Source organism: Camellia sinensis, chromosome 1 (assembly GCF_055761805.1).
Source record: "Camellia sinensis isolate YWXY chromosome 1, ASM5576180v1, whole genome shotgun sequence".
Taxonomy (NCBI): Eukaryota; Viridiplantae; Streptophyta; class Magnoliopsida; order Ericales; family Theaceae; genus Camellia; species Camellia sinensis.
Window position 1 is genome coordinate 190,773,375 of NC_138961.1, and position 25,184 is coordinate 190,798,558.

At 41.6% G+C, this 25,184-nt stretch overlaps 1 protein-coding gene and 1 pseudogene across 9 annotated transcripts in view; both read right to left on the reverse strand.

The window, feature by feature from the left end:
* Positions 1-25,184, reverse strand: part of LOC114317077 (uncharacterized) — a 38,517-nt gene that overhangs the window by 12,765 nt on the left and 568 nt on the right. For 3 of the 8 annotated variants that reach the window (XM_082923644.1, XM_082923634.1, XM_082923640.1), the window contains exons 2-3: positions 11,586-11,690; positions 452-517 (exon numbers count right to left, since the gene is read on the reverse strand). The exons of 2 other annotated variants lie outside the window; for them this stretch is intronic. Coding sequence is in view for 2 of the 6 variants with exons in the window: in XM_028263767.2 (XP_028119568.2) it covers positions 452-517 (66 nt within the window). In the remaining 4 variants the exon portion in view is untranslated. Of the gene's footprint in view, positions 1-451; positions 518-11,585; positions 11,691-11,817; positions 11,884-11,988; positions 12,076-25,184 lie in introns of those variants that run through there. 3 more of the 8 variants (XM_028263767.2, XM_028263769.2, XM_082923637.1) reach the window with 2 other exon arrangements.
* Positions 14,426-17,175, reverse strand: LOC145824067 (protein FLUORESCENT IN BLUE LIGHT, chloroplastic pseudogene; annotated as a pseudogene). The gene has a single exon (XR_014365926.1). The product of XR_014365926.1 is annotated as a protein FLUORESCENT IN BLUE LIGHT, chloroplastic pseudogene (transcript).

A 25,184-nucleotide genomic window follows, 5' to 3' on the forward strand; every position in this document is an offset into this window, starting at 1 on the left:
CAACCAAACAGAGAAGAAGAAACCAAACGGGGACTAACTATCAAATGCGAACGGAGAGATTTGAACACGTCTCTCAACTTGAGCTCAGATAACATGTTAAGTCATCAATTATCCAAAAAATTTAAGCGGTTAGGAAATGGGCCCATTAATGTATATCAAGATATCCAACAATAGTGACTTAGACCCATTAATGTATATCAAGATATCCAACAATAGTGACTTAGACGTAAGAGGAAATCTGAACCTTTCTAGTGCAAGGTAGTGCTCATCACTGCCTATCCCAAAATTTGCTCAAATTTTTATAAACTATAGACTCCTGACTTGACATAGCCATTCCTAATTGCCAAGTATAGAGTACAAAAAATTTCATGCAAAAGCATCAAGAAGAAACAGAAAATGAAATATGAATACATGTAGCAGAGAGAGAGAGAGAGAGAGGGATGAAATTTACACTTCCTAAAACTTCCATCCAAACTTTGCCCTGGGGATGATGAGTAAACATCATCTTGTTGAAAACCTGATTCAGAACAAAAAACTTGTAAATTAAAAAGGATGAAAAGAATGATTTGGCTTACCCATGAATGAGGTAAAGACCATGTATATATAATAGATTCATGATACAATTTAGGAAACGATATAAATAAAGAAATAATACTAAATTAGTGATTGACACAATCACAAATTATATAAATAATACTAAAAATAAAAAGATTCTATGTGCTCTAATTTCCATATTCAACACTCCCCCTCAAGTTGGTGAGAAGATATTTAACAATTGCAATTTGTCAATGGATGACTGGAGTAATGTTGGTCCTACAGACTATGAACATATCTGCTAATTGCTGAGAGGAAGAGACAAAGGATGGACTCACAATACCAGTCTAAACCTTTTCTCGAATGAAATGAATATCAACCTCTATATGCTTAGTATGCTCATAAAGGACAGAATCAGAGGACAACATAATAGCAAACTAGTTGCCACAAAATAAGGAGGCAGGACTAGTCTCCTCAAAACCCAACTCTGCTAGGATAGAACAAAGCCATAAAATCTCACATGTTCCCTGTGTCATAGCTCGATACTCAGCTTTTGCAGAAGATCTAGAAATAACTTCCTGATTCTTACTCTTCCATGATATAAGATGATTACCATAGAAAGCACAGAAGTCAGAAGTAGAACACCGATCAGTTCTAGATCCTGCATAGTCAGCATCAGTGAAACAAGAGAGCCCAGACTAAGGATTGGCTGTAAAGAATAATCCCAAGCTAGGAGGGGTCTTCAAATATCTCAAAATGTGATGAACTGCTTTAAGATGATCTGTACGAGGTGCGTGCATGATTTGACTAACAACACTGATTACAAATATCAAGTCAGGTCTAGTGTTGGTCAAATAAATTAGACGTCCAACAAGACGTTGATACATGCCTGGGTCCTCTAATAACTCGCCAGACTTTGATGTGAGCTTAACATTGGGATCCATAGAAGCATAAGTAGGTTTACACCCTAACATACTGTAGAAATTTAATGTATAAAGAGAAAAAGAGAATTGTATTATTGATTGATGTTTGTAATTGTTGAAATATTGAATGCTACAATGATTCCTATATATAGAAGAGTAGGTGGTAGTAGGTGGTAGATGGAGTAGGTAAAGTGGAGGTGGTAGTGGTGTAGTGGGTTTAGTGGAGTAGGTGAGGTGGTAGTGGTGTAGTGGGTTAGGTTTAATGGAGTAGGTGAGGTGGGTGAAGTAGGTGGAGAGTAGGTGGATTTTAACAGCCCCCCGCAAACTCAAGGGGGATAGGAACTAACCAACTTGAGTTTGGAGAGAGTAACAAAACAAGAAAATACATAAAAATAAAAGAGGATAAGAGACACTGTATGGTCGTGTCAGACCATTGGTGAAGACACTGGATGGTGGTGTCATAACGTTGTAGAGGACACTGTATGGGGGTGTCATAACCATGTAGAGGACACTGTATGGTGGTGTCATAACGGTGTAGAGGACACTGGATGGCGGTGTCAGACCGATGTAGAAGACAGTTTATGGGGTCATGTCGGACCGTTGTAGCAGACACTGTGTGGTCGTGTCAGACCGATGTAGAAGACAGTTTATGGGGTCATGTCGGACCGATGTAGAAGACAGTTTACGGGGTCATGTCGGACCGTTGTAATAGACACTGTTGTGACAATTGTTGTGACAGTTTACGGAGTCTTGCTGGACCCTTGTAGAAACTAACCGGAATCAATGTCGGGACAGTTTACAGAGTCTTGTCGGACCCTTGTAGAAACTAACCGGAATCTATGTCGGGACAGTTTACAGAGTCTTGTCGGACCCATAAAGGAGCTAACCGGAATTAATGTCGGGACAGTTTATAGGGTCATGTCGAACCGTTGTAGAAGTTGCACCCTCAAAAGGTGTGCCCAATTTTGTCAAAAGGCGTGCCATCAAAAGGCGTGCCCAATTCATCAAAAGGTGTGCCGGACATGATGGCGAGGCACGTGGGCGCCTTGGCTTGCGCGCCCGTTTTGTCGTCTGGTGGCAAGAGGCGCGCGATGCGCGTGGCTGCCTCGGCTATTTAACCAAGACGGAGGCTGAGGCTGAGGCTGACAAAAAACTTCTGAAAATCCTCTGAAACAAACTCTTCCTTTGCTGAGAAACTCTGTAATACTCTGTAACCAACCCGTCTCTGAAACACTCAGCAACATGGCCTCTTCTTCCCGTCCAGCTACCCAGAACATGGCCTCCTCTTCCCGTGGTCTGCTCACGCTCTTTCCAGAACTGAACGAGTCCACAAGAGAAATAACTGGTGCGATGGCCAGTGAACCTCAACCAAACACCTCTGGTTTTGCTCCATTGAACTTTCCGATGCGGTCGGTGGAGCAAAAAATGGCGGTGCAAACTGATATTGAGGCCAATCAGTATACTCTGAAGTCATGTGTGGAAACCATGACTGCGGTCACAAACCTGTGGCACCGGCTGCAGAGCAGGACAAATGAGGTGCATCAGTTAAACTCCCAGCTGGCTCTGCTCCAACGCATGTATAAGGATGCGCGAGCAGAGATAAGTGTGCTAAAGACAGAAAACAAGGAGCTGAAGCGGAAGGCCACCGTGATGTTCCGATTTGGAGGTCCACCATATGCTGTAGTGGAGGAGCAGGGAGGAGGCAACTTGCTTGGTGGTCTAGGAAGCACGGAGGCAATACCCTCAAGGGCCGGCCAAGACGGAGGCAAGAAGAAGAGACCGGCGGCAGAGTAGAGAAGAAAAATCCCGCCTGTGGATGTGGTTGTTTGGGTTTGTTGTTGTTGTTGTTGTTTTTTTTTTTTTTTTTTTTTTTTTTTTTGGTGTAAAATTGTGATCAGGGCGAAATCCCGATAGAAATAAAATGAGTGTATTGTGCAAATCCGAATGGCTTGAAGGTACAAGACTGAGCAGAAAAATTAGATGGAATGAATTTTTTTTATTTTTAATAATAAAAAATTGAGGTTCAAGGAAAAGTTGGGCTGTGGAAAGAAGAAAAAGAAAAAGTAGCACCCACGTGAGTTCCATCCAATTTTTTTTATATATATAAGATAAAAAAAAAAAGGTTTGGACGGTGGAAAAATATTTTAAAATAGAAAAAATTATATAATATAGTTATCTCTTTGAAACTATATGCTGGTGTTGATCAAAAAAGTGGGCCAAATTACCAATACCGCCAATCTTGTAGACATCCTGAAGTGGGAGACGAAGAGGCTTGTCTGATGGCCTCTTGGGCTCTGTAATCATGTCGAGGGCATCAAGAAGGGTTGGGCCCTTGTACCATGTTACCGGTGTAGAAGACACTGTATGAGTGTGTATATAGACTGCCCAAAAGATATACATGGATATAGATATCGAGCCCTCAAAAGTCGTGCCCTATTTTGTGGCTTGGAATAGCAGGGGATTGAAACCAGACGCAAGGAAGGCCGGTGTCGCGACGGAGCTTTGGCAAAGGGACATCGACGTGCAAGCGGTGGTGGTCTCCGGCGACTGAACAGTAGTGCACTCAGAAAGGAAATTTCAAGGTATGTGTAGAAAAATTTTAGCAGATTAGGTTGAGGTCCGGCGGACGGCCAAGGCGAGGTTGCCGCCGGCCGGTGAAGCGAAAAATACTAAGTGCTTAACCTTACTCTGATACCATGTAGAAATTTAATGTATAAAGAGAAAAAGAGAATTGTATTATTGATTGATGTTTGTAATTGTTGAAATATTGAATGCTACAATGATTCCTATATATAGAAAAGTAGGTGGTAGTAGGTGGTAGATGGAGTAGGTAAAGTGGAGGTGGTAGTGGTGTAGTGGGTTTAGTGGAGTAGGTGAGGTGGTAGTGGTGTAGTGGGTTAGGTTTAATGGAGTAGGTGAGGTGGGTGAAGTAGGTGGAGAGTAGGTGGATTTTAACACATACTAGTATCTTGAAGTAAGTCAAGAGTGTACTTTCTCTGAGATAAGGAAATTCCTTACCGTGAGAGAGCCACCTCAATCCCAAGAAAATACTTGAGACTCTCCAAATCCTTAATATCAAAGGTATGCCCCAAATCCCTTTTTACTTGATCGATGGCTACAGAATCATCACCTATGAGAATAATATCATCCACATAAACTGCTGGAAATTTGTGTTAATAATAAGATAGTGGCATGTATATAATATGATAGTGGTGTTGGTGGTAGATAGTGGCATGTATAGAATATGTGATGGTGGGGTTGGTGGTAGATAGTGGCATGTATAGAATATGTGATAGTGGTGTTGGTGGTAGATAGTGGCATGTATATAATATGTTAGTGGTAGATAGTGGTAATATATAATATGTAAGTGGCATATAATGGGTTATAATGATGTTTGTAATATCTCCTATATAAGGAGTGTCATTTGGTCTTGTAAGATAAGAAGTTTTGAATATTACAGAAATATATTCCTTCTTTCTCATATTTATCGGAGTTCTTCTTCCTCATATTTTCTAAGTTGGTATCAGAGCAACAAAAAACACAGCAGCCCTAAAACCGTCATAGCCATGTCGGAAGTCACGTCCGAAACCACTTCAACCCCTGCCGCTGTCATTCCGGTGAAAACGTCCAACTCTCACTCTGTCCAAATCACCACCATCCGCCTAAATGGTGATAATTTTCTCCGCTGGTCACAATCTGTCCGGATGTATATCCGTGGGCAAGGAAAGATCGGTTACATCACTGGTGACAAGAAGGCTCCTGCTGTTAATGATCCGCTATTCGACAGTTGGGACGCTGAAAACTCCATGGTTATGACATGGTTGGTCAATTCCATGGAGGAGGATATAAGCTCTAATTACATGTGCTATACTACTGCACAAGAGTTGTGGGATAATGTTAGTCAGATGTATTCTGACCTAGGAAATCAATCTCAAGTTTTCGAATTAACTTTGAAGTTGGGAGAGATTCGTCAAGGAGATGATTCCGTCACCAAATATTTCAATTCGTTGAAAAGGTTGTGGCAGGATCTTGACATCTTCAACACATACGAATGGAAATCGGTTGACGACTGCAACCACCACAAGAAAACTGTGGAAGACAGCCGTATTTACAAGTTTCTTGCCGGCCTCAACATTGAGTTCGATGAAGTGCGAGGAAGAATTATTGGCAGACCTCCTCTCCCATCCATTGGCGAAGTATTTGCCGAAGTCAGAAGGGAAGAGAGCCGAAGGAGCGTCATGCTTAAGAAAAAAGGTACTGGTGAATCAATTGAAATTTCTGCTTTAATTAGCGATGCTGCGGCCAACAAGGCTGCAAATTACCAGCGCAGGTTTGATGATAAGCCACGGGTCTGGTGTGATTTTTGCAACAAGCCTCGCCATACACGCGAAACGTGTTGGAAGATCCATGGCAAACCTGTCAACTGGAAAAGCAGCAAACAAGGAGAGAAGAATCGTGGCTTTCCTACCGCTAATGAAGCCGATTCAGGTCCCTTCAACAAAGAGCAGATTGATCAACTCTTAAAGCTGATAAAATCCAACTCCTCATCCGGTACTCCTAGTGTTTTGTTGGCACAAACAGGTAGAAATCCTAAAGCCTTCTCTTGTCTAAACTTCTCTCCGTGGATCATAGATTCCGGTGCCTCCGATCACATGACTAGTTTTTCCCATTTATTTAGTACCTATTTCCCTTGTTCTGGTCATGACAAAATCAGAATAGCCGATGGTAGTTTTTCACCTATTGCAGGAAAAAGATTTATTAAACTAACTGAGAAAATTAATCTCAATGATGTTCTTCACGTCCCCAACTTAGCCTGTAACCTTTTGTCTGTCAGTAAACTATCTAAGGATTCTAATTGTCGTGTTACATTTTTTGAATCCCATTGTGAATTTCAGGACCAGAACTCGGGGATGATGATTGGGCGTGCTAGGATGCTTGAAGGTCTTTACTACTTTGATGAAGTACCTGTTAGTAATAAAAAAGCTCAAAGCTTTAATAGTACTAGTTCAATCTCTGTTCGAGAAAAAATAATGCTATGGCACTATAGGCTAGGACATCCTAGTTTTCTTTATCTGAAACATTTATTTCCAGAATTATTTAAAGGGATTGATTGTTCTTCTTTTCATTGTGAAAGTTGCATTTTTGCAAAATTTCATCGCTCTACTTATTTGCCAAAACCTTACCAGGCTTCCAAACCTTTTTATTTGATTCATAGTGATGTTTGGGGCCCTTCTAAAATCACTACTCTTTCTGGTAAAAGATGGTTTGTTACATTTATTGATGACCATACCCGCTTATGTTGGATTTATTTGATGAATAAAAAATCTGACGTGAAAAATTTATTCACAAATTTTTACAATATGATTGAAAACCAATTTCAAACCAAAATTGGTATTTTACATTCTGATAATGGAACAGAATATTTCAATGAGCAGTTGGGTGAGTTTTTGGAAAAAAAGGGAATTTTTCATCAATCTACATGTCGGGATACTCCTCAACAAAATGGCATTGCAGAACGAAAAAATAAACATCTACTTGAAGTAGCATGTGCTATAATGTTTTACATGCATGTTCCTAAATATTTATAGGGTGAAGCAATTTTAACAGCCTCTTATTTGATAAACAGGATGCCTACAAAGGTGTTAACATACAAAACACCTTTTGATTGTCTCAAAACTTTTTTTCCTGATACGAGGTTGTTTTCTGATTTACCCGCCAAAGTTTTTGGATGTACTGCCTATGTTCATGTTCCCAGTCAATTTCGTTCAAAACTTGACCCCCGTGCTATAAAATGTGTTTTTTTGGGTTATTCCTCAAACAAAAAGGGGTATAAGTGTTTCGATCCTCAAACCAAAAAATTTCATGTGAGTATGGATGTGTCATTTGTGGAAACAAAATCCTATTTCCCCAACACTTCTCTTCAGGGGGAGACAAGTGGAGTAAAAGACCGTTTTTGGGATATTTCTATCCCGCTCCCCAATGTCATTTATCCTACACAAAAACCACATCTGTCTGATAATGATCACTTAGGAGAACCAAGTTCTATGGTGCCTAGTCAAGAAGATTCTTGTTTAGGGGGAGAAGTACTACAAAATGATCTAAATCCTGAGCTTCAGGTTTATACTAGGAAGCGATTTCATCTGAGGAATAATGACCCGAATGTCCATCCTGATGACCCGAATGTCCACCCGAGTTCTGGCATCGAAATTTTAGGTAATCCTATTCCTTCTATTTCCGACCTTGATGTTCCTATAGCAATTAGGAAAGGTGTCCGAAATTGCATTAAACATCCTATTGCAAATTACCTCTCCTATCAAAGACTGTCTAAAAACCATAGAGCTTTCACATCTAGGATTTCACACTTGTTTGTTCCAAGGAATATACAGGAAGCATTAGATGATCCGAATTGGAAATTGGCAGTCATAGAGGAGATGAATGCTTTAAGGAGAAGTGGTACTTGGGAGATAGTTGATCTACCCAAAGACAAGAAAACAGTTGGGTGTAAATGGGTGTTTACGATAAAATGTAACGCAGATGGAAGCGTTGAGAGATACAAGGCGAGACTGGTGGCTAAAGGCTTCACTCAAACTTATGGGATAGACTATCAGGAGACGTTTGCTCCTGTTGCTAAAATAAATTCCATCAGAGTACTGTTATCTCTTGCAGTAAATTCAGATTGGCCTCTACATCAACTTGACATTAAAAATGCATTTCTCAATGGTGATCTTGAAGAGGAGGTGTTCATGAGCCTATCGCCGGGATTTGAGCAGAGACTTGGAAGCAACAGAGTATGCAGATTGAACAAGTCATTATACGGACTCAAACAATCACCAAGAGCGTGGTTTGAACGCTTTGGAAAGGCAGTTATCAGTTGTGGCTTCTCGCAGAGTCAAGCAGATCACACAATATTTTATAAACATTCAAAAGACAGTAAAATTGCAATTTTGATTGTTTATGTTGATGACATTATTTTAACTGGTAATGATGAAGCAGAGTTAGCAGCCCTCAAAGAGAAACTCGCAAAAGAATTTCACATTAAGGATCTGGGAGCCCTCAAGTATTTCCTCGGAATGGAATTTGCAAGATCCAAGGAAGGTATATTCGTTAATCAGAGAAAATATGTTCTTGATCTCCTTGGAGAAACAGGTATGCTTGGTTGTAAGATGGTGGAGACTCCGATCGAGCCTAACTTGAAGTTACAAGCTGCTAAGGCTGAAGAAGTCAAAGAGAGGGAACAATATCAGCGACTTGTAGGGAAATTGATTTACTTGTCTCATACGCGGCCTGATATTGCCTTTGCAGTTAGCATGGTAAGTCAGTTCATGCACTCACCAGGGGCAGAGCACTTTGAGGCCGTTTATAAGATCTTAAGATATTTGAAAGGAACTCCAGGGAGAGGCTTACTGTTCAAGAAACATGGACATCTTCAAGTTAATGTATACACAGATGCAGACTGGGCAGGAAGTGTTACAGACAGGAGATCAACATCCGGATACTGCTCCTTTGTAGGTGGGAACCTAGTTACATGGCGGAGTAAAAAACAGAATGTGGTAGCTAGAAGTAGTGCAGAAGCAGAGTTCAGAACTGTTGCCCATGGAATCTGTGAAGTAATGTGGATTAAAAGAATTCTTAAAGAATTAAAGCTTTCTCACCCGACACCTATGAAGGTCTATTGTGACAACAAAGCAGCTATATCTATAGCTCATAATCCAGTTCTACATGATCACACAAAACATATAGAAGTGGATAAACATTTCATCAAGGAGAAAATCAATGCTGGCATAATCTGTATGACCTACCTTCCAACAGGTGAACAATTAGCTGATGTGCTAACGAAAGGACTACACAAGAAGCAATTTGATAAGCTGACTAGCAAGCTGGCTATGGAAGATATCTTCAAACCAGCTTGAGGGGGAGTGCTGGAAATTTGTGTTAATAATAAGATAGTGGCATGTATATAATATGATAGTGGTGTTGGTGGTAGATAGTGGCATGTATAGAATATGTGATGGTGGTGTTGGTGGTAGATAGTGGCATGTATAGAATATGTGATAGTGGTGTTGGTGGTAGATAGTGGCATGTATATAATATGTTAGTGGTAGATAGTGGTAATATATAATATGTAAGTGGCATATAATGGGTTATAATGATGTTTGTAATATCTCCTATATAAGGAGTGTCATTTGGTCTTGTAAGATAAGAAGTTTTGAATATAACAGAAATATATTCCTTCTTCCTCATATTTATCGGAGTTCTTCTTCCTCATATTTTCTAAGTTAAACTAACAAGACTATACACTAACCAGTTGAATTACAACGAATGAAGCAAGTATGATCGGAGTGGCACTGAACAAACCCTATGGAGATGATGACAAAACTGAAATGACCAAACCAAGCTCGTGTAGACTATTTCAAGCCATACAAAGACTTGCGCAATCGACACACTTTTCCTGAATACTCTCCCTCAGCCTGAAAACTAAGAGGAGGTGCCATATAAATTGTCTCAAGAAGATCCCCATGAAGAAAGGCAATCTTGACATCAAGCTGATAAAGAGACCAAGAATGAGATGTTGCAAGAGAGATGAGAAAATGAACTGAGATAAGCCTGGCAATAGGTGCAAAAGTGGCTCCAAAATCCTTGCCAAGAACCTGGGTGAAGCCCTTAGCCACCAAGTGGGCTTTGTAACGGTCAACGGAGCCATCAGCTAGATACTTAATAGTGAATACCCATTTCCAACCCACAGTACTCTCGCCAGAAGCTAAAGGAACCAGATCCCAAGTGTGATTCTATTCTAAAGCTGTTATCTTAACCTGCATAGCCTCTACCCATTTTGGATTTTGAAGGGCCTCTAACACAGAACGAGGAATGGCCTCGGATTCAAGCTTGCTAAGAATAGAGCAATAGGTAGAGGAGACCCTGCCATATGAAAGATATTGGGAAATGGGATGATTAGTACTACTCAAATAACCCAACGGTTTAGAGGATGTCAATCCTGAGGGGGATTATGACAAGGAGGTGGAGGGGATGTATATAAAAGAGAAGAAGTACCTGACCCAAAGACCAGAGAGGCAATAGGGGGAAGCTGAGAGCAAGGGCGACGAGAGTATACCAGCAATGGGGGGTGAAGGAGGCAAAGGTGGAGAATAAGGAGAGAAGACAACCTCATTCGTAATATCGTCCAAAATAGGAATAGGGCGAACACTATAAGGAACAAGAGTGGAAGCCTGCAAATGAGGGTAAGTACCAAAAAAAGGGAGATCCTCACAAAAAGTAACATCCAAAGTGTGGTGAAAGTAACGAGACACAGGATCAAAACACCTATACCCTTTTGACATGGAAGAATACCCTAAAAAGACACAACAAATAGACGTGTCATCTAACTTGGTACGAGCGGGACTTCGATCCTAAACAAAACAGGTACACCCAAAGACACGGGATAGGAGAGGAAATAGAGTAGTATGGGGCATAAGAACATGAAACGGAGTAAGACGCTGCAACACACGACTAGGGGTCCTATTAATAAGATAGACAGCGGTGAGGACAGCCATATGCCAATAGGACTTAGGGACACTCATACCACAAAGGAGACACCGCACAACAGACATAATATCACGATTTTTACGTTTAGCTACGCCATTTTGCTCAAGAGTCCGTGGACACGTAGGTTGTTGAAGAATACTAGTCTGATTAAGATGGGAGCAAAAAGTATTAGACATATATTCCCCACCATTATTAGAACAAATATTCTTAACAACTGTACGAAACTGAGTCTTAACCATTTGCAAAAATTGAACAAAAATGAAAAACACGCCAAACTTACGACAGAGCAAATATACCCAAGTGCATCTAGTGTGGTCATCAATAAAGGTGACATAATATCGATGGCCAGAAAAAGCAGGAACAGAAGATGGACTCCAAACATCAAAATGTATAAGGTCAAAAATTGGTATGAGTATGTTTAGATAATTCGCAAACCACACAAGGAAACTTAGAATCTTTGCAAACTTTATTTAATAAAGGAAAAAGTTGACATAAGTATTGAAAATTAGCATGACCCATACGTGCATGCCATAATTCTAAAGTTTGAACATGAAAAACACAAGATATAGAAACAAGCAAAACAGACACCTGGAAACTAGCTAAAGGAGAAAGAGGTTGGTCTGGTGGATTTCCAAAGTAGTAAAGTCCATCGCGCTCATATACCCTGCCAAAAATCCTCTTTGAACTCAGGTCCTGTAACAAACATGAAGAAGGTAAGAAAATAATAGCACAATCGAAGGACTTGGCAAGCCAACTAATGAATAGTAGATTATATGCAAAACAGAGGATAGAGTAATATCAGGAGATAAAGACATTTGACCTTTATGACGAACTGAGGAGAAAGACCCATCAGCAAGACAAACAGATTGGTCTATAGTAGTAGGAACTGGAGATGAAAGAAGGGAAAACTTATCCATCATATGATCATTAGTCCTAGAATCCAAAACCCACGAGGGACTAGCATACCGAACATGAAAAGCAATAAAAGTACCTGTAGCAAGAGTAGCAGTAGTAAAGGAGGATAGGCTAGAAGAACTAGTAGTCAAAGTCCCAAGTTGAGTCTAAAGCTGGCCAATCTGAGTCTGTAACTGCTGTAAAATAGGAATACTCGAAGACCCAGAAGCTTGAGAGGCCTCCACTAAAGCAGCAGTGCGAGGTGTGCCAGAGCCATGAGGGCGAGAGAAGATCATTGCCTCATCTCAGGATGAAATTTGAAGCAGTGAGCCCTAACATGATGAGGAGCCCCACAACGATGATAGGTAACTGAACCAGTAGAACCCCAGGAACTAGAGTTTGCGGAAAGGGCCATATGGTCAAATAAAACAGGAGTCACTGGAGTAGTGGTGTGCAGAACCAGACGTCAACGACGTTCATCACTATTAATGGTGGCAAAGGCCTCATAAAGGAATGGCATGGGCGATGTAAAAAATTAATGTATTATTGATTGATATAATGTTATCAATTACAAATGGTGAGGGGCTCCTTATATAGGAGATGTAGTGGAGTAGGTGGTAGTAGGTGGTAGTGGTAGGTGTGTAGTAGGTGGTAGTAGGTGGTGGTAGGTGTAGTAGGTGGAGTAGGTGATGGTAGGTTTTAACAGCCCCCCGCAAACTCAAGGGGGATAGGAACTAACCAACTTGAGTTTGGAGAGAGTAACAAAACAAGAAAATAATCTGAAAAATAAAAAATGGATAGGAGACACTGTATGGTCGTGTCAGACCGTTGTAGAAGACTGTATGTTTATGGCAGACTGATGTAGAAGACACTGGCTCGTGTTGGACCGATGTAGAAGACAGTTTATGGGGTCATGTCGGACCGTTGTAGCAGACAATGTTGTGACAGTTGTTGTGACAGTTTACGGAGTCTTACTGGACCCTTGTAGAAACTAACCGAAATCAATGTCGGGACAGTTTACAGAGTCTTGTCGGACCCATGAAGGAGCTAACCGGAATCAATGTCGGGACAGTTTACAGAGTCTTGTCGGACCCATAAAGGAGCTAACCGGAATCAATGTTGGGACAGTTTACTGAGTCTTGTCGGATCCATGAAGGAGCTAACCGGAATCAATGTCGGGACAGTTTACAGAGTCTTGTCGGACCCATAAAGGAGCTAATCGGAATCAATGTCGGGACAGTTTACAGAGTCTTGTCGGACCCATGAAGGAGCTAACCGGAATCAATGTCGGGACAGTTTACAGAGTCTTGTCGGACCCATAAAGGAGCTAACCGGAATCAATGTCGGGACAGTTTACAGAGTCTTGTCGGACCCATGAAGGAGCTAACCGGAATCAATGTCGGGACAGTTTACAGAGTCTTGTCGGACCCTTAAAAAGTCGCACCCTCAAAAGGTGTGCCCAATCTATCAAAAGACGTGCCATCAAAAAGCGTGCCCAATCCATAAAAAGGCGTGCCATCAAAAGGCGTGCCTATCAAAAGGAGCGCCCATGTTGTCGGCGAGCGCCGAGAGGCGCATGATGCGCGTGTCTGCCTCGGCTATTTAACCAAGGTTGAGGCGGAGGCTGTGCAAACCAGTCTGAAACCGCCGAAAATCCTTTGAAAAAACTCTTCCGTTTCTGAGAAAGAGATTCTGGAACACTCTGTTGCCATTCTGTAACCAACCGTTCTCTGAAACACTCAGCAACCCATAACATGGCCTCGTCTTCCCGTTCAGCTACCCAGAATATGGCCTCTTCGTCCCGTGGTCTGCTCACTCTCTTTCCCGACCTCAACGAGTCAACAAGAGAGATAACTGGTGCGGTGGCCAGTGAACCTCAACCAAGCGCCTCTAGTTTTGCTCCGTTGAACTTTCCGATGCGGTCGGTGGAGCAAAAAATGGCAGTGCAAACTGATATTGAGGCCAATCAGTATACTTTGAAGTCATGTGTGGAGACCATGACGGCGGTCACAAACCTGTCGCACCGGCTGCAGAGTAGGACAAATGAGGTGCAGCAGTTAAACGCCCAACTGGCTCTGCTCCAACGCATGTATAAGGATGCGCGAGCAGAGATAAGTGTGCTAAAGGCGGAAAATAAGGAGCTGAAGTGGAAGGCCACCGTGATGTTCCGATTTGGAGGTCCGCCATATGCTGCAGTGGAGGAGCAGGGAGTAGTGATCGTGCCCAGTGGAGTGGGAAACACGGAGGCAACACCGTCAAGGACCGCCCAGGACGGAGGCAAGAAGAAAAGACCGGCGGAATAGGCGAAGAAGTGAGGTCGGTGGGTGTCCGTCGGCAGAAAAGAAAACAAATCTTTGGGTGTTTGTGTTTTGGTGTTTTTTTTTTTTTTTTTTTTTTTTTTGTGTAAAATTGTGATCGGGGTTGATCCCTGAGATGAATAAAATATGGTTTGGTGTGCAAAGCTATATATATATATATATATATTTTTTTTTTTTTTTGTGTTTTGTGTTTTGTTTTTTGTTTTTTGTTTTTTGTTTTTTGTTTTTTGTTTTTTTTTTTTTTATTGTGAAAAATGGAACACAAAAAAAAAAGATAAGATAAATAAATAAAAATTCTATTTTGTGGTGAGGGAGTCGGTGAGGGAGGTGCAAAAGGTGATTAAAAGAAATAAATAAAGAAAGAGTGTGATAATGGATATGGGTATAGATGTAATAAAGGAATGAAAAGAAAGAAATAAATAAAGAAAGAAAAGAAGAAAAGAAAATGGGTTTGTGAATCTGTGCAATATGTTATAATAAACATATATATATATAGATATATATTAAAATAAAAGAAAGTTGAGTGGGTTGATTTAAAAAAAGGATTGTGGGTTTGAAAGTGGAAAATAAAGAAAAGAAAAGAAAGGGGATCATGTGGTGAAAGAAAAAGGAGCTGTGGGTTTGAAAAAGTAAAGTGAGAGAGAGGAATTTCGTTGCAAGTTTTCTGACTCTTCTCAAAAACAACACAGCAGTGTTGACATCCTTGGGCACCACATCAAAGATGAGAGAGAGAGATGAGATGAATCTGTTTGGAACAACCACAGCCATGTACTTCCCATGGCGATGGAACAGCCACAGCAGCGTTAAACTCCACAAATGCCTTCTCTGGATCTTGATTCCTCAGAAAATTCTTTCCAGATTTCAAATGGGAAATCAATTCATGCTTCCTTGGATCAACAATTACTTCATTTTCTTGTATTCTACCACTAACAGGAGCATAACTCAGAGTGGGGGCATAAGACTCGATCTTTGCTTGCCTTCTTAGTGCTGCATTGATCTGGCGCAACTGCTCATTCAGCCGTTCCAATTCTCCTCTCCTGTGTCTTGCAAGCAGTCCTCCAACTGTGGCCCCTACAAGGGCTACAAATAGCAGTAAGGGCATGTCGAAAGCAGATCTATCAGCCTCACATGTTTTTGCCAGAGCTTCAAAAGGCATACGCAACATCAAGGCATTAGTGACAATAAGTGCCACGGCTGGGGATCTTACAGGAACCATCACCTGAGCAACTAAGTCTTCCAGAGTGGTGTCATAATCTACTTGTGTATGGACAGTATCACAAGTTCCTTTTGATACAGAGGTGTTGACATCATTTACTCCTGTAAGCATAGACCGACTGCCTAGCAGTGGCAAAGACATGGAGTTTGAGAGGAATTTGGCCGGAGGAAGATGAGCGGCGGTGAAATACGGCGGCGGAGTGAGGGCGTGTAGAAAACTTTAGCGGAATTTGGTTGAGGTCCAGCGGACGGCTAAGGTGAGGTTGCCGCCCGCCGGTGAAGCGAAAATATTAGGTTCTAAACCTGCTCTGATACCATGTAAAAAATTAATGTATTATTGATTGATATAATGTTATCAATTACAAATGGTGAGGGGCTCCTTATATAGGAGATGTAGTGGAGTAGGTGGTAGTAGGTGGTAGTAGGTGGTAGTGGTAGGTGTGTAGTAGGTGGTAGTAGGTAGTGGTAGGTGTAGTAGGTGAAGTAGGTGATGGTAGGTTTTAACAGGCGATGTGTTTAAAATTTGAGTTCAAAGAGATTCAAATTCAGAGTTTAAATCCATCAAAAACTAGTAAGTGTGCTGGCAGGCAAGGCGATTGGACGCAAGAACGGCGGCGTCTACTGGTAACTCAGTCAAGGGCTCATATTGAGCCAATTCCTCCCAATGAGCCTAAAGGTATCCAAAGAACTCTGACATAGAGATACCCAAAGCAGATTGGGAGGCACGAGCAATGTCTTGATAAAGCTCAAAGATACGAGCATCATTATGAGCATGGGCATACATCTGAGACAAGGCACACCAAAGACTCGAAATAGTGTCGCAATAAAGAAACATGTGGTAAATATGGTCCTCCATGGAGTTGAACATCCATCCTAGAATAGTGCAATTATCTATATCCCTCTGGGGACATGTAGGATTAGTCACAGCAGGCTGAATAAAAAATGAAAGCCAATGGGCCTTTCCCTTTCCCCCTAAATAGAGTTTAAGGAAGTGGCCCCAAGCAGCAAAATTTTTCTCATTCAACACCACACTCGTAATGTGATGAACAGGAGTGTGATGAGAAAAGAAAAATCATAAGTCACAGGTAATGGTTTGGTGGGCATATTGGAACAACATGGGATGGGTCAGTCACGGTGGATTAATAAGGGCAAGAAAACACAAAATCACAGCAACATAGTCCAGAAAAATACAAGAAGCCGGAAAAAACTAAACGGCTAGTCCAAATAAATGCTACTGAACAAATCTGGTAGTCCACTAAATAAAAAGGCCAAAAAGTGCTTAATACATCAGCATCACACCCTAGAAAGGAAAAAAATAGGGATTGAACTGTCCTAGAAGAGCGGTTGAAAACACCCTGGTTGATAGCCAACAAGACACTCGGCAGCACTAAGGCAGCCTGTCGAGGGGTGTAGAGGATTGGGTAGGTGGTTTTGAGGGGTCTAGGCTGGCTAGGTGGGGCTGTCAAGTGAAACAAAGGGCTGGAAGGAGACTGTTGGCACTCAAGGAAGCAGGAAGAAGATGAGACAGTGGCTGGGCAAAGAACTAGGGTTTCTGTGCTCTGGCTCTGATACCAAAAAAGATGAAAAGAATGATTTGACTTACCCATGAATGAGGTAGAGGCCAAATATATATATATATATATATATAATAGATTTATGATACAATTTAAAAAACGATATAAATAATGAAACAATACTAAATCAGTGATTGACACAATCACAAATTATATACATAAATATTAAAAATAAAAAGATTTTATGTACTCTAATTTCTATATTCAACAAATTAATCATATTTGGCAGAGTGCCATCCAATTAATACAGCACTAGAACTAATGGTTGTAAAATCTGTTGATAATCTAGGTCAAGAAATGCGATTCATAAAAGGGAAATAAGAGATGATTTTAAAAATAAATATTTTGAAGACAAAAGAATGGGAGAACACAAAAGACGAGATGGGAAAACTCCAATCTCCAGAAGAGAAGGCTCCGTATGTAATAGGATGCACCATGGAATTAGACAGGCGCACATCCTTATTTGCTTATATGTAGAACAAAAGTAGAAAATATTGAGGCGGTGAAGCTCTTCCTGTAGACACACATAGTGTTAAAATTCAATGTATAAAGAGAAATAGAGAATTATATTATTGATTGATGTGTATTGTATATATTACAAGGAGATGTGCACTCTCTTTTATAGAGAGGAAAAGATACATAGGGTGCCAATTAGCACCGAAATCATAAAGCAAAGGGGGAACACTCATTATGAAAGCTAGACATAATGATACACTAACAATTATGACTAACACTACTAGATGTACATAATATACTAAAGATACTAACACTAATATATTTTAACAACCCCCCGCAAACTCAAGGAGGATAGAAACTAACCAACTTGAGTTTGGAGAGAGGAACAAAATAATAAAATACATAAAAAATAAAAGATGATAGGAGACACTGTATGGTCGTGTCAGACCGTTGGTGAAGACACTGAATGGTGGTGTCATAACGTGGTAGAGGACACTGGATGGTGGTGTCATAACGTTGTAGAGGACACTGTATGGTGGTGTCATAACGTGGTAGAGGACACTATATGGTGGTGTCATAACGTTGTAGAGGACACTGTATGCTAACCGGAATCAATGTCGGGACAGTTTATGGGGTCATGTCGGACCGTTGGAGATGCTAACCGGAATCAAATGTCGGGACAGTTTATGGGGTCATGTCGGACCGTTGTAAAAGTGGCACCCTCAAAAAGGTGTGCCCAATCTGTCAAAATGTGTGCCATCAAAAGGCGTGCCCAATCCATAAAAAGGTGTGCCGGACATGATGGCGAGGCACGTGAGCGCCTTGGCTTGCGCGCCCGTTTTGTCGTCTGTCGGCAAGTGGCGCGCGATGCGCGGATCGGCCCTGGCTATTTAAACCAAGGTTGAGGCAGAGGCTGTGCAAACCAGTCTGAAACCTCTGAACTCTCGGAGAGCTTGTCTCTAAGAGCTGCAAATCTTGAAACACTCTGTAACCAACCCTTCTCTGAAAAACTCTGCGTTTTCGGAAAGAGAAACTTTGTAACACTTTGTAGCCCAGAAAATGGCCTCCTCGTCTTCCCGGGGTCTGCTCACTCTCTTTCCCGACCTCAACGAGTCAACAAGAGAGAGAACCGGTGCGGTGGCCCCTGAACCTCAACCAAGCGCCTCTGGGTTTGCTCCGTTGAACTTTCCTATGCGGTCTGTGGAGCAAAAAATGGCGGTGCAAACTGATATTGAGGCCAATCTGTATACTTTGAAGTCATGTGTGGAAACCATGACGGCGGTCACAAACTTGTCGCACCGGCTGCAGAGTAGGACAAATGAGGTGCAGCAGTTAAACGCCCAACTGGCTCTGCTTCAACGCATGTATAAGGATGCGCGAGCAGAGATAAGTGTGCTAAAGGCTGAAAACAAGGAGCTGAAGCGGAAGGCTACCGTGATGTTCCGATTTGGAGGTCCACCATATGCTGTAGTGGAGGAGCAGGGAGGAGGCAACGTGCTTGGTGGTCTAGGAAACACGGAGGCAACACCGTCAAGGGCCGGCCAGGACGGAGGCAAGAAGAAGAGACCGACGGCAGAGTAGAGAAGAAAAATCCCACCTGTGGGTGTGGTTGTTTTGTTTGTGTGGTTTTTTTTTTTTTTTTGGATGTAAAATTGTGAACGGGGGGAACCCCGACATGAATAAAAGGAGTGTGGTGTGCAAGTTCGTCGTCTGCCTGTTTTTTTTTTTTTTTTATAATAATAATAATAATAATAATAATAATAAGAGGGGACAAGCCCACATGGGTGGCTTGGAAACTATATGCTGGGTTTGATCAAAACCGTGGGCGTGAAAGTGAGAGAGAGAGAAGAGGATGATGGTCTGTGCAATATAATAAAATAAACATAGATATATATATATATATAGAGATATATTAAAATAAGAGAAAGTGGAGTGGGGTTGATTAAAAAAAATGTTGGCATCAGAAAGTGCATGTGTGTCTGTCAATCCCGTGGGTGTGTGTGTGAGTGTGGGTTGTGAGTGCCGTGGGTGAGAGTGGAGTGTCAGATCCACTTGTTTTTGTTTTTTTTTTTTTTTGTGTTTTTGCTGTTAAACAAACATGGCTCTCATAGTAGAGAAGACCACCACAGGCCGTGAATCTGCGTCGTTCATTCTGCGGGCACGAGATCGTGAGTGAAGCTTGGTTGGGTTCCTGATGACAAAGCCATCCTTTACCAACTTCCTTACGGGTTGCCGAGAGTTGGCCATGGAGATCTCGTTGACTTCATTGGGATCAAGCCAAACCTTGCCTCTGCCATACTTGAGGACGCTGGCGGCGAGCCGCTTCTGAAGCTTCAGCGACACCATGAGCTCTCCAAATGGAAGAATGAGGAAGGGAGGGGGTGGTGTCGGCGGCGAACCTTGATGGAGTGGTGTTGGCAGCGAACAGTGAGGCTGATGAACCTGATTGCTGCTATTCACGGCGGCAGCAGCACCGGGGGTGGTGGTGTTGTGTGTAATGAAAGGGTGGTTCAACAATTTTCCGGCAGGCCATCTCTGGGATGGATCTCTCTGCAAACAACAATTGATGAAATCACGAAATTCTCTCGACGCCGTAGGCGGTGCTTGAGGCGGCTGAGACATACAGATTGCACACATGAGAGACTAGCCCATGTGTGTGTGTCTGTCTTTCTCCCTGAATTTCAAGAGAGAGTTGAAGATGCAGCGGAGTGAAGGTATGTGTAGAAAACTCCAGCGGGCAGTGAAGGCAAGGTTGCCGGCCGACTGCCCGCCGGTGAGAAAGAAATATAGGTCTAAATCTTATAGCTCTGATACCATGTTAAAATTCAATGTATAAAGAGAAATAGAGAATTATATTATTGATTGATGTGTATTGTATATATTACAAGGAGATGTGCACTCTCTTTTATAGAGAGGAAAAGATACATAGGGTGCCAATTAGCACTGAAAGCATAAAGCAAAGGGGGAACACTCATTATGAAAGCTAGACATAATGATACACTAACAATTATGACTAACACTACTAGATGTACATAATATACTAAAGATACTAACACTAATATATTTTAACACATAGTACAATGGATTAAATCACTCCTTTGTCCTACTGCATTAATTTATCTACATTACACATGGCCAAACTATCTCAGTCAACTTTTTCATATTTTACTTCAATTCAGAGTCACTTCTAACTTAGCACTAGTTCATTCATTTCATAAGATCCCTCAAAGTCTCAAGCAACTCATTTGAACTACACTCACTTTTTGGACAATTGTTTATTTCACATTCTGTCTTCAAATGTAACAGCACTTATAAATCTAATGCTCATTTCGCCTACACATTTTTTGAATATATTGTTTCTTAACCAATGAACCATCTATACAATACAATAGATATGCCCTTGTGTCTTACAGAACTTGGGGAGCAGAATCTGCTTCACAGAGCAGAATTTGCTAAGAATAAAAGGAAACCAAAGAAAGAACCTAAAACTGGGATGGGAGAAGATATCGAGAGAGAGAGAGAGAGAGATGCCCTAGCAAACAATAGGCCCTTCCAAATTTCCAAGAAAACCAGAGACTGACTGTCTCATAGGACATTCATTTCTTTGCTCATGGCAGTCCACTAGAAAGAAATGGTGGCATTGGTCCATATATTGCTTGTTTCCAAATCTTTAAGTTCTAATTTCACATATTTACTTGAACTCTTAACATACTTCTTTTTTTCTTTTTCTTTTTCTTTTTTTGCATACCATGAGTTTTTTGGGTCCTTCCTAATTGCTTTCCTCTAAGTCCTTGAAGAAAATTGCTTATCTTAAATGTAAGAATTTATGTATTATTGATTGATTGATGATTGTTATATTACAAGATTGATATATTCTGTATATTACAACTCCTATATATAGAGGACAAGATGGTAGTGGAGTGTGTGATAGTGGAGGTGGTAGGTGTGGAGAAAAATAGTGGAGGTAGTAGGTGAGTGGTATAGTGGAGGTGGTAGGTGTGGAGAAAGATAGTGGAGGTAGTAGGTGAGTGGTAAATTCTAACAGCCCCCCGCAAACTCAAGGAGGATAGAAACTAACCAACTTGAGTTTGGAGAGAGGAGCAAAACAAGAAAATACATAAAAATAAAAAAAGATAGGAGACACTGTATGGTCGTGTCAGACCGTTGGTGAAGACACTGTATGGGGTGTCATAACGTTGTAGAGGACACTGTATGGTGGTGTCAGACCGATGTAGAAGACAGTTTATGGGGTCATGTCGGACCGTTTGTAGAAGACAGTTTATGGGGTCATGTCGGACCGTTGTAGAAGACAGTTTATGGGGTCATGTCGGACCGTTGTAGAAGACAATGTTGTGACAGTTTACGGAGTCTTGCTGGACCCTTGTAGAAACTAACCGGAATCAATGTCGGGACAGTTTACAGAGTCTTGTCGGACCCTTGTAGAAACTAACCGGAATCTATGTCGGGACAGTTTACAGAGTCTTGTCGGACCCATAAAGGAGCTAACCGGAATCAATGTCGGGACAGTTTACAGAGTCTTGTCGGACCCTTAAAAAAGCTAACCGGTATCAAATGTCGGGACAGTTTATAGAGTCTTGTCGGACCCTTGTAAAAGTGGCACCCTCAAAAGGTGTGCCCAATTTTGTCAAAAGGCGTGCCATCAAAAGGCGTGCCCAATTCATCAAAAGGTGTGCCGGACATGATGGCGAGGCACGTGGGCGCCTTGGCTTGCGTGCCCGTTTGTCGGCTGGTGGTAAGAGGCGCGCGATGCGCGTGGCTGCCTCGACTATTTAACCAAGGTTGAGGCGGAGGCTGTGCAAACCAGTCTGAAACCGCCGAAAAACCTTTGAAAAAACTCTCCCGTTTCTGAGAAAGAGATTCTGGAACACTCTGTTGCCATTCTGTCACCAACCCTTCCGAACATTACCAGTCTGAAATTGCTATTTCGCTGAAACACTTAGCAACCCAAAAAACATGGCCTCGTCTTCCCGTCCAGCTACCCAGAACCTGCTCACGCTCTTTCCAGAACTGAACGAGCCCACAGGAGAAATAACTGGTGCGGTGTCCAGTGAACCGCAACCAAACACCTCTGGTTTTGCTCCATTGAACTTTCCGATGCGGTCGGTGGAGCAAAAAATGGCGGTGCAGTCGGATGTGGAGGCCAATCAGTATACTCTGAAGGCATGTGTGGAAAGCATGACGGCGGTCACAAACTTGTCGAACCGGCTGCAGAGTAGAACAAATGAGGTGCAGCATTTAAACTCCCAGCTGGCTCTGCTCCAACGCATGTATAAGGATGCGCGAGCAGAGATAAGTGTGCTAAAGACAGAAAACAAGGAGCTGAAGCGGAAGGCCACCGTGATGTTCCGATTTGGAGGGCCGCCATATGCTGCAGTGGAGGAGCAGGCAGGAGGCAACTGGCTGGGTGGCCTAGGAAGCACGGAGGCAGCATCGTCAAGGACCGCCCAGGACGGAGGCAAAAAGAAGAGACCGGCGGCAGAGTAGAGAAGGAATGTCGGTGTGTGGCCGGCTGCAGAAAAGAAAACAAAGCTATGTGTTTTTTTTTTTTTTTTTTTTTTTTTTTTTTTTTTTTTTGGTTGTGTGTAAAATTGGGATCGGGGTTGATCCCTGAGATGAATAAAATATGGTTGGTGTGCAAAGCTATATGGGATGAATGGAATTGGAAAGAGATTAAAAATAATGGGAAAGAAAAATAAAGAAAAGAAATAATAAAAATATATTTAAAATCAAAAATGAAAGATGGGGGAAACAAGGAAAGTGGGTTGGAGAAAATAAATAAAAATAATGGAGTGTGAAATTAAACGGAGGAGAGATGATTTTTTTTTTTTTTTTTTTTTTTTTTTTTAATATATAATAAAAAAGAGATATATATATATATATAAAATATAGAAAGTGGGGAAAGTGGCGGTGGATGCAAAGTGGGTTGGAAAGTGAAAAGATGAGAGAGAGAAGGCATGTGGGTGGTTGTGCATATGTAGCTGGTGAAATCAAAAGATGGAGTAAAATAATAAAAAGAAAAAGAAAGTTGATAAGCTGGGTTTGATTCTTTGGACTTTCCTATGTTTGTTTTGTTAAGTGGGCTCTCTCTCTCTCTAAACGGTGTGTGTGGTGACGGCAAGGGTGATGCCCTGTTTGGCTTGGGGCTTCTGCTGGGACGAGGGCTCCTAGATCTTCTTGGCACAAACGCTTACATTGATGCAAACTTGCTCGTGTGATTGTTTCAGTTGGTGGGTAAACCCCATACAGGGAGGTGTGCTCGTATGTAGTCATGAAGGAACCAGACATACAGTCCTGCCCATATGGAACCAAACATTCCAAGTTAGACTCCATTGTAGAGGAAAATGGACAGCTGCAAACAGAGGAGCCTGATGCATTGAAGATGCAGATGCCACAGAGGCCACAGGTTGCAAAGACGTTGCACTGATTCTCAACAGCTTGCCAAACCGGTCTCCATAACCTTGAAACATCGTGCCAAGAGTACAGCCGAAGATTTCCATCGACATCTAGCCTCAGAAACCGGAGTTTCACATCTGAATCATTGTGATCTTCTCCAAACACAGACCAAACCACTTTGGATCTGTGATCGATCAAGAAGTTGCAGGGTTCCATCAGAGCTGAGAATAGCTCGGAGGATTGATTGAGAAGGGCGTCCACTGGTCCAGTATACAATGTTATTTTCCCACCGGAGATTGCAAGAGGACGTGGGCGGAGTAGAGGCAAGAGGACCGGGTTTATAAGAAGAACTTTCTGGTATTCGGAGCTGTGGAGGAAGCACATGCAGAGTGATCAAGGTATGTGTAGAGGTCCAGCGGGCGGCCAAGGCGAGGCTGCCGCCCGCCGGTGAAGCGGAAGTACTAAGTTGTTAACCTCGCTCTGATACCATGTAAGAATTTATGTATTATTGATTGATTGATGATTGTTATATTACAAGATTGATATATTCTGTATATTACAACTCCTATATATAGAGGAGAAGATGGTAGTGGAGTGTGTGATAGTGGAGGTGGTAGGTGTGGAGAAAAATAGTGGAGGTAGTAGGTGAGTGGTATAGTGGAGGTGGTAGGTGTGGAGAAATATAGTGGAGGTAGTAGGTGAGTGGTAAATTCTAACATTAAAACCAATTTGCAAATTATATTATATGCTTGTGGAATATGGTTATTTTTGTTCTTTTCAGTTATCTTGATATATTTTACAAGCTCAACTAAAAGTATAAAACTGTTCAAAGTTTGTCAAATCATTTTCTAAACCCATTTCAATGTTTACTTCTTTTGAAGAGCCAACAATTGTCAGTGGTCATAAAACAGGTATGAAAAATACTGGATGTCTATATCAATTAGGAACATGAAAAAACAAGACTAACGTACTCAAAAAACAAATTGTCACCCAAAGTTCACTTTCTGCTAAAGTTGACAAATAATTCATATTTTCAACTGTTCCATGACAACTGTTTCATATAATTTTATTTGTTTTCTGTCTCTTCCTTTGGTCTGTATTTGTTCGCCCCCCATCACTTCATGGGTTCAACCATTTAAAATAAACCAAAACAAAACAAAATAGGAAACAAAGATTGAGCATAGCTATGCAAAACAGACTAAAATGGTAGACTGGCAGTTATAGAAATTCAGACATTTTTTATATTCCACAAAAGAAATCAAAACCATTGTCAAGCAACTTTTTGTAGATTTGACTTAAAGTCATACTAATCCCAA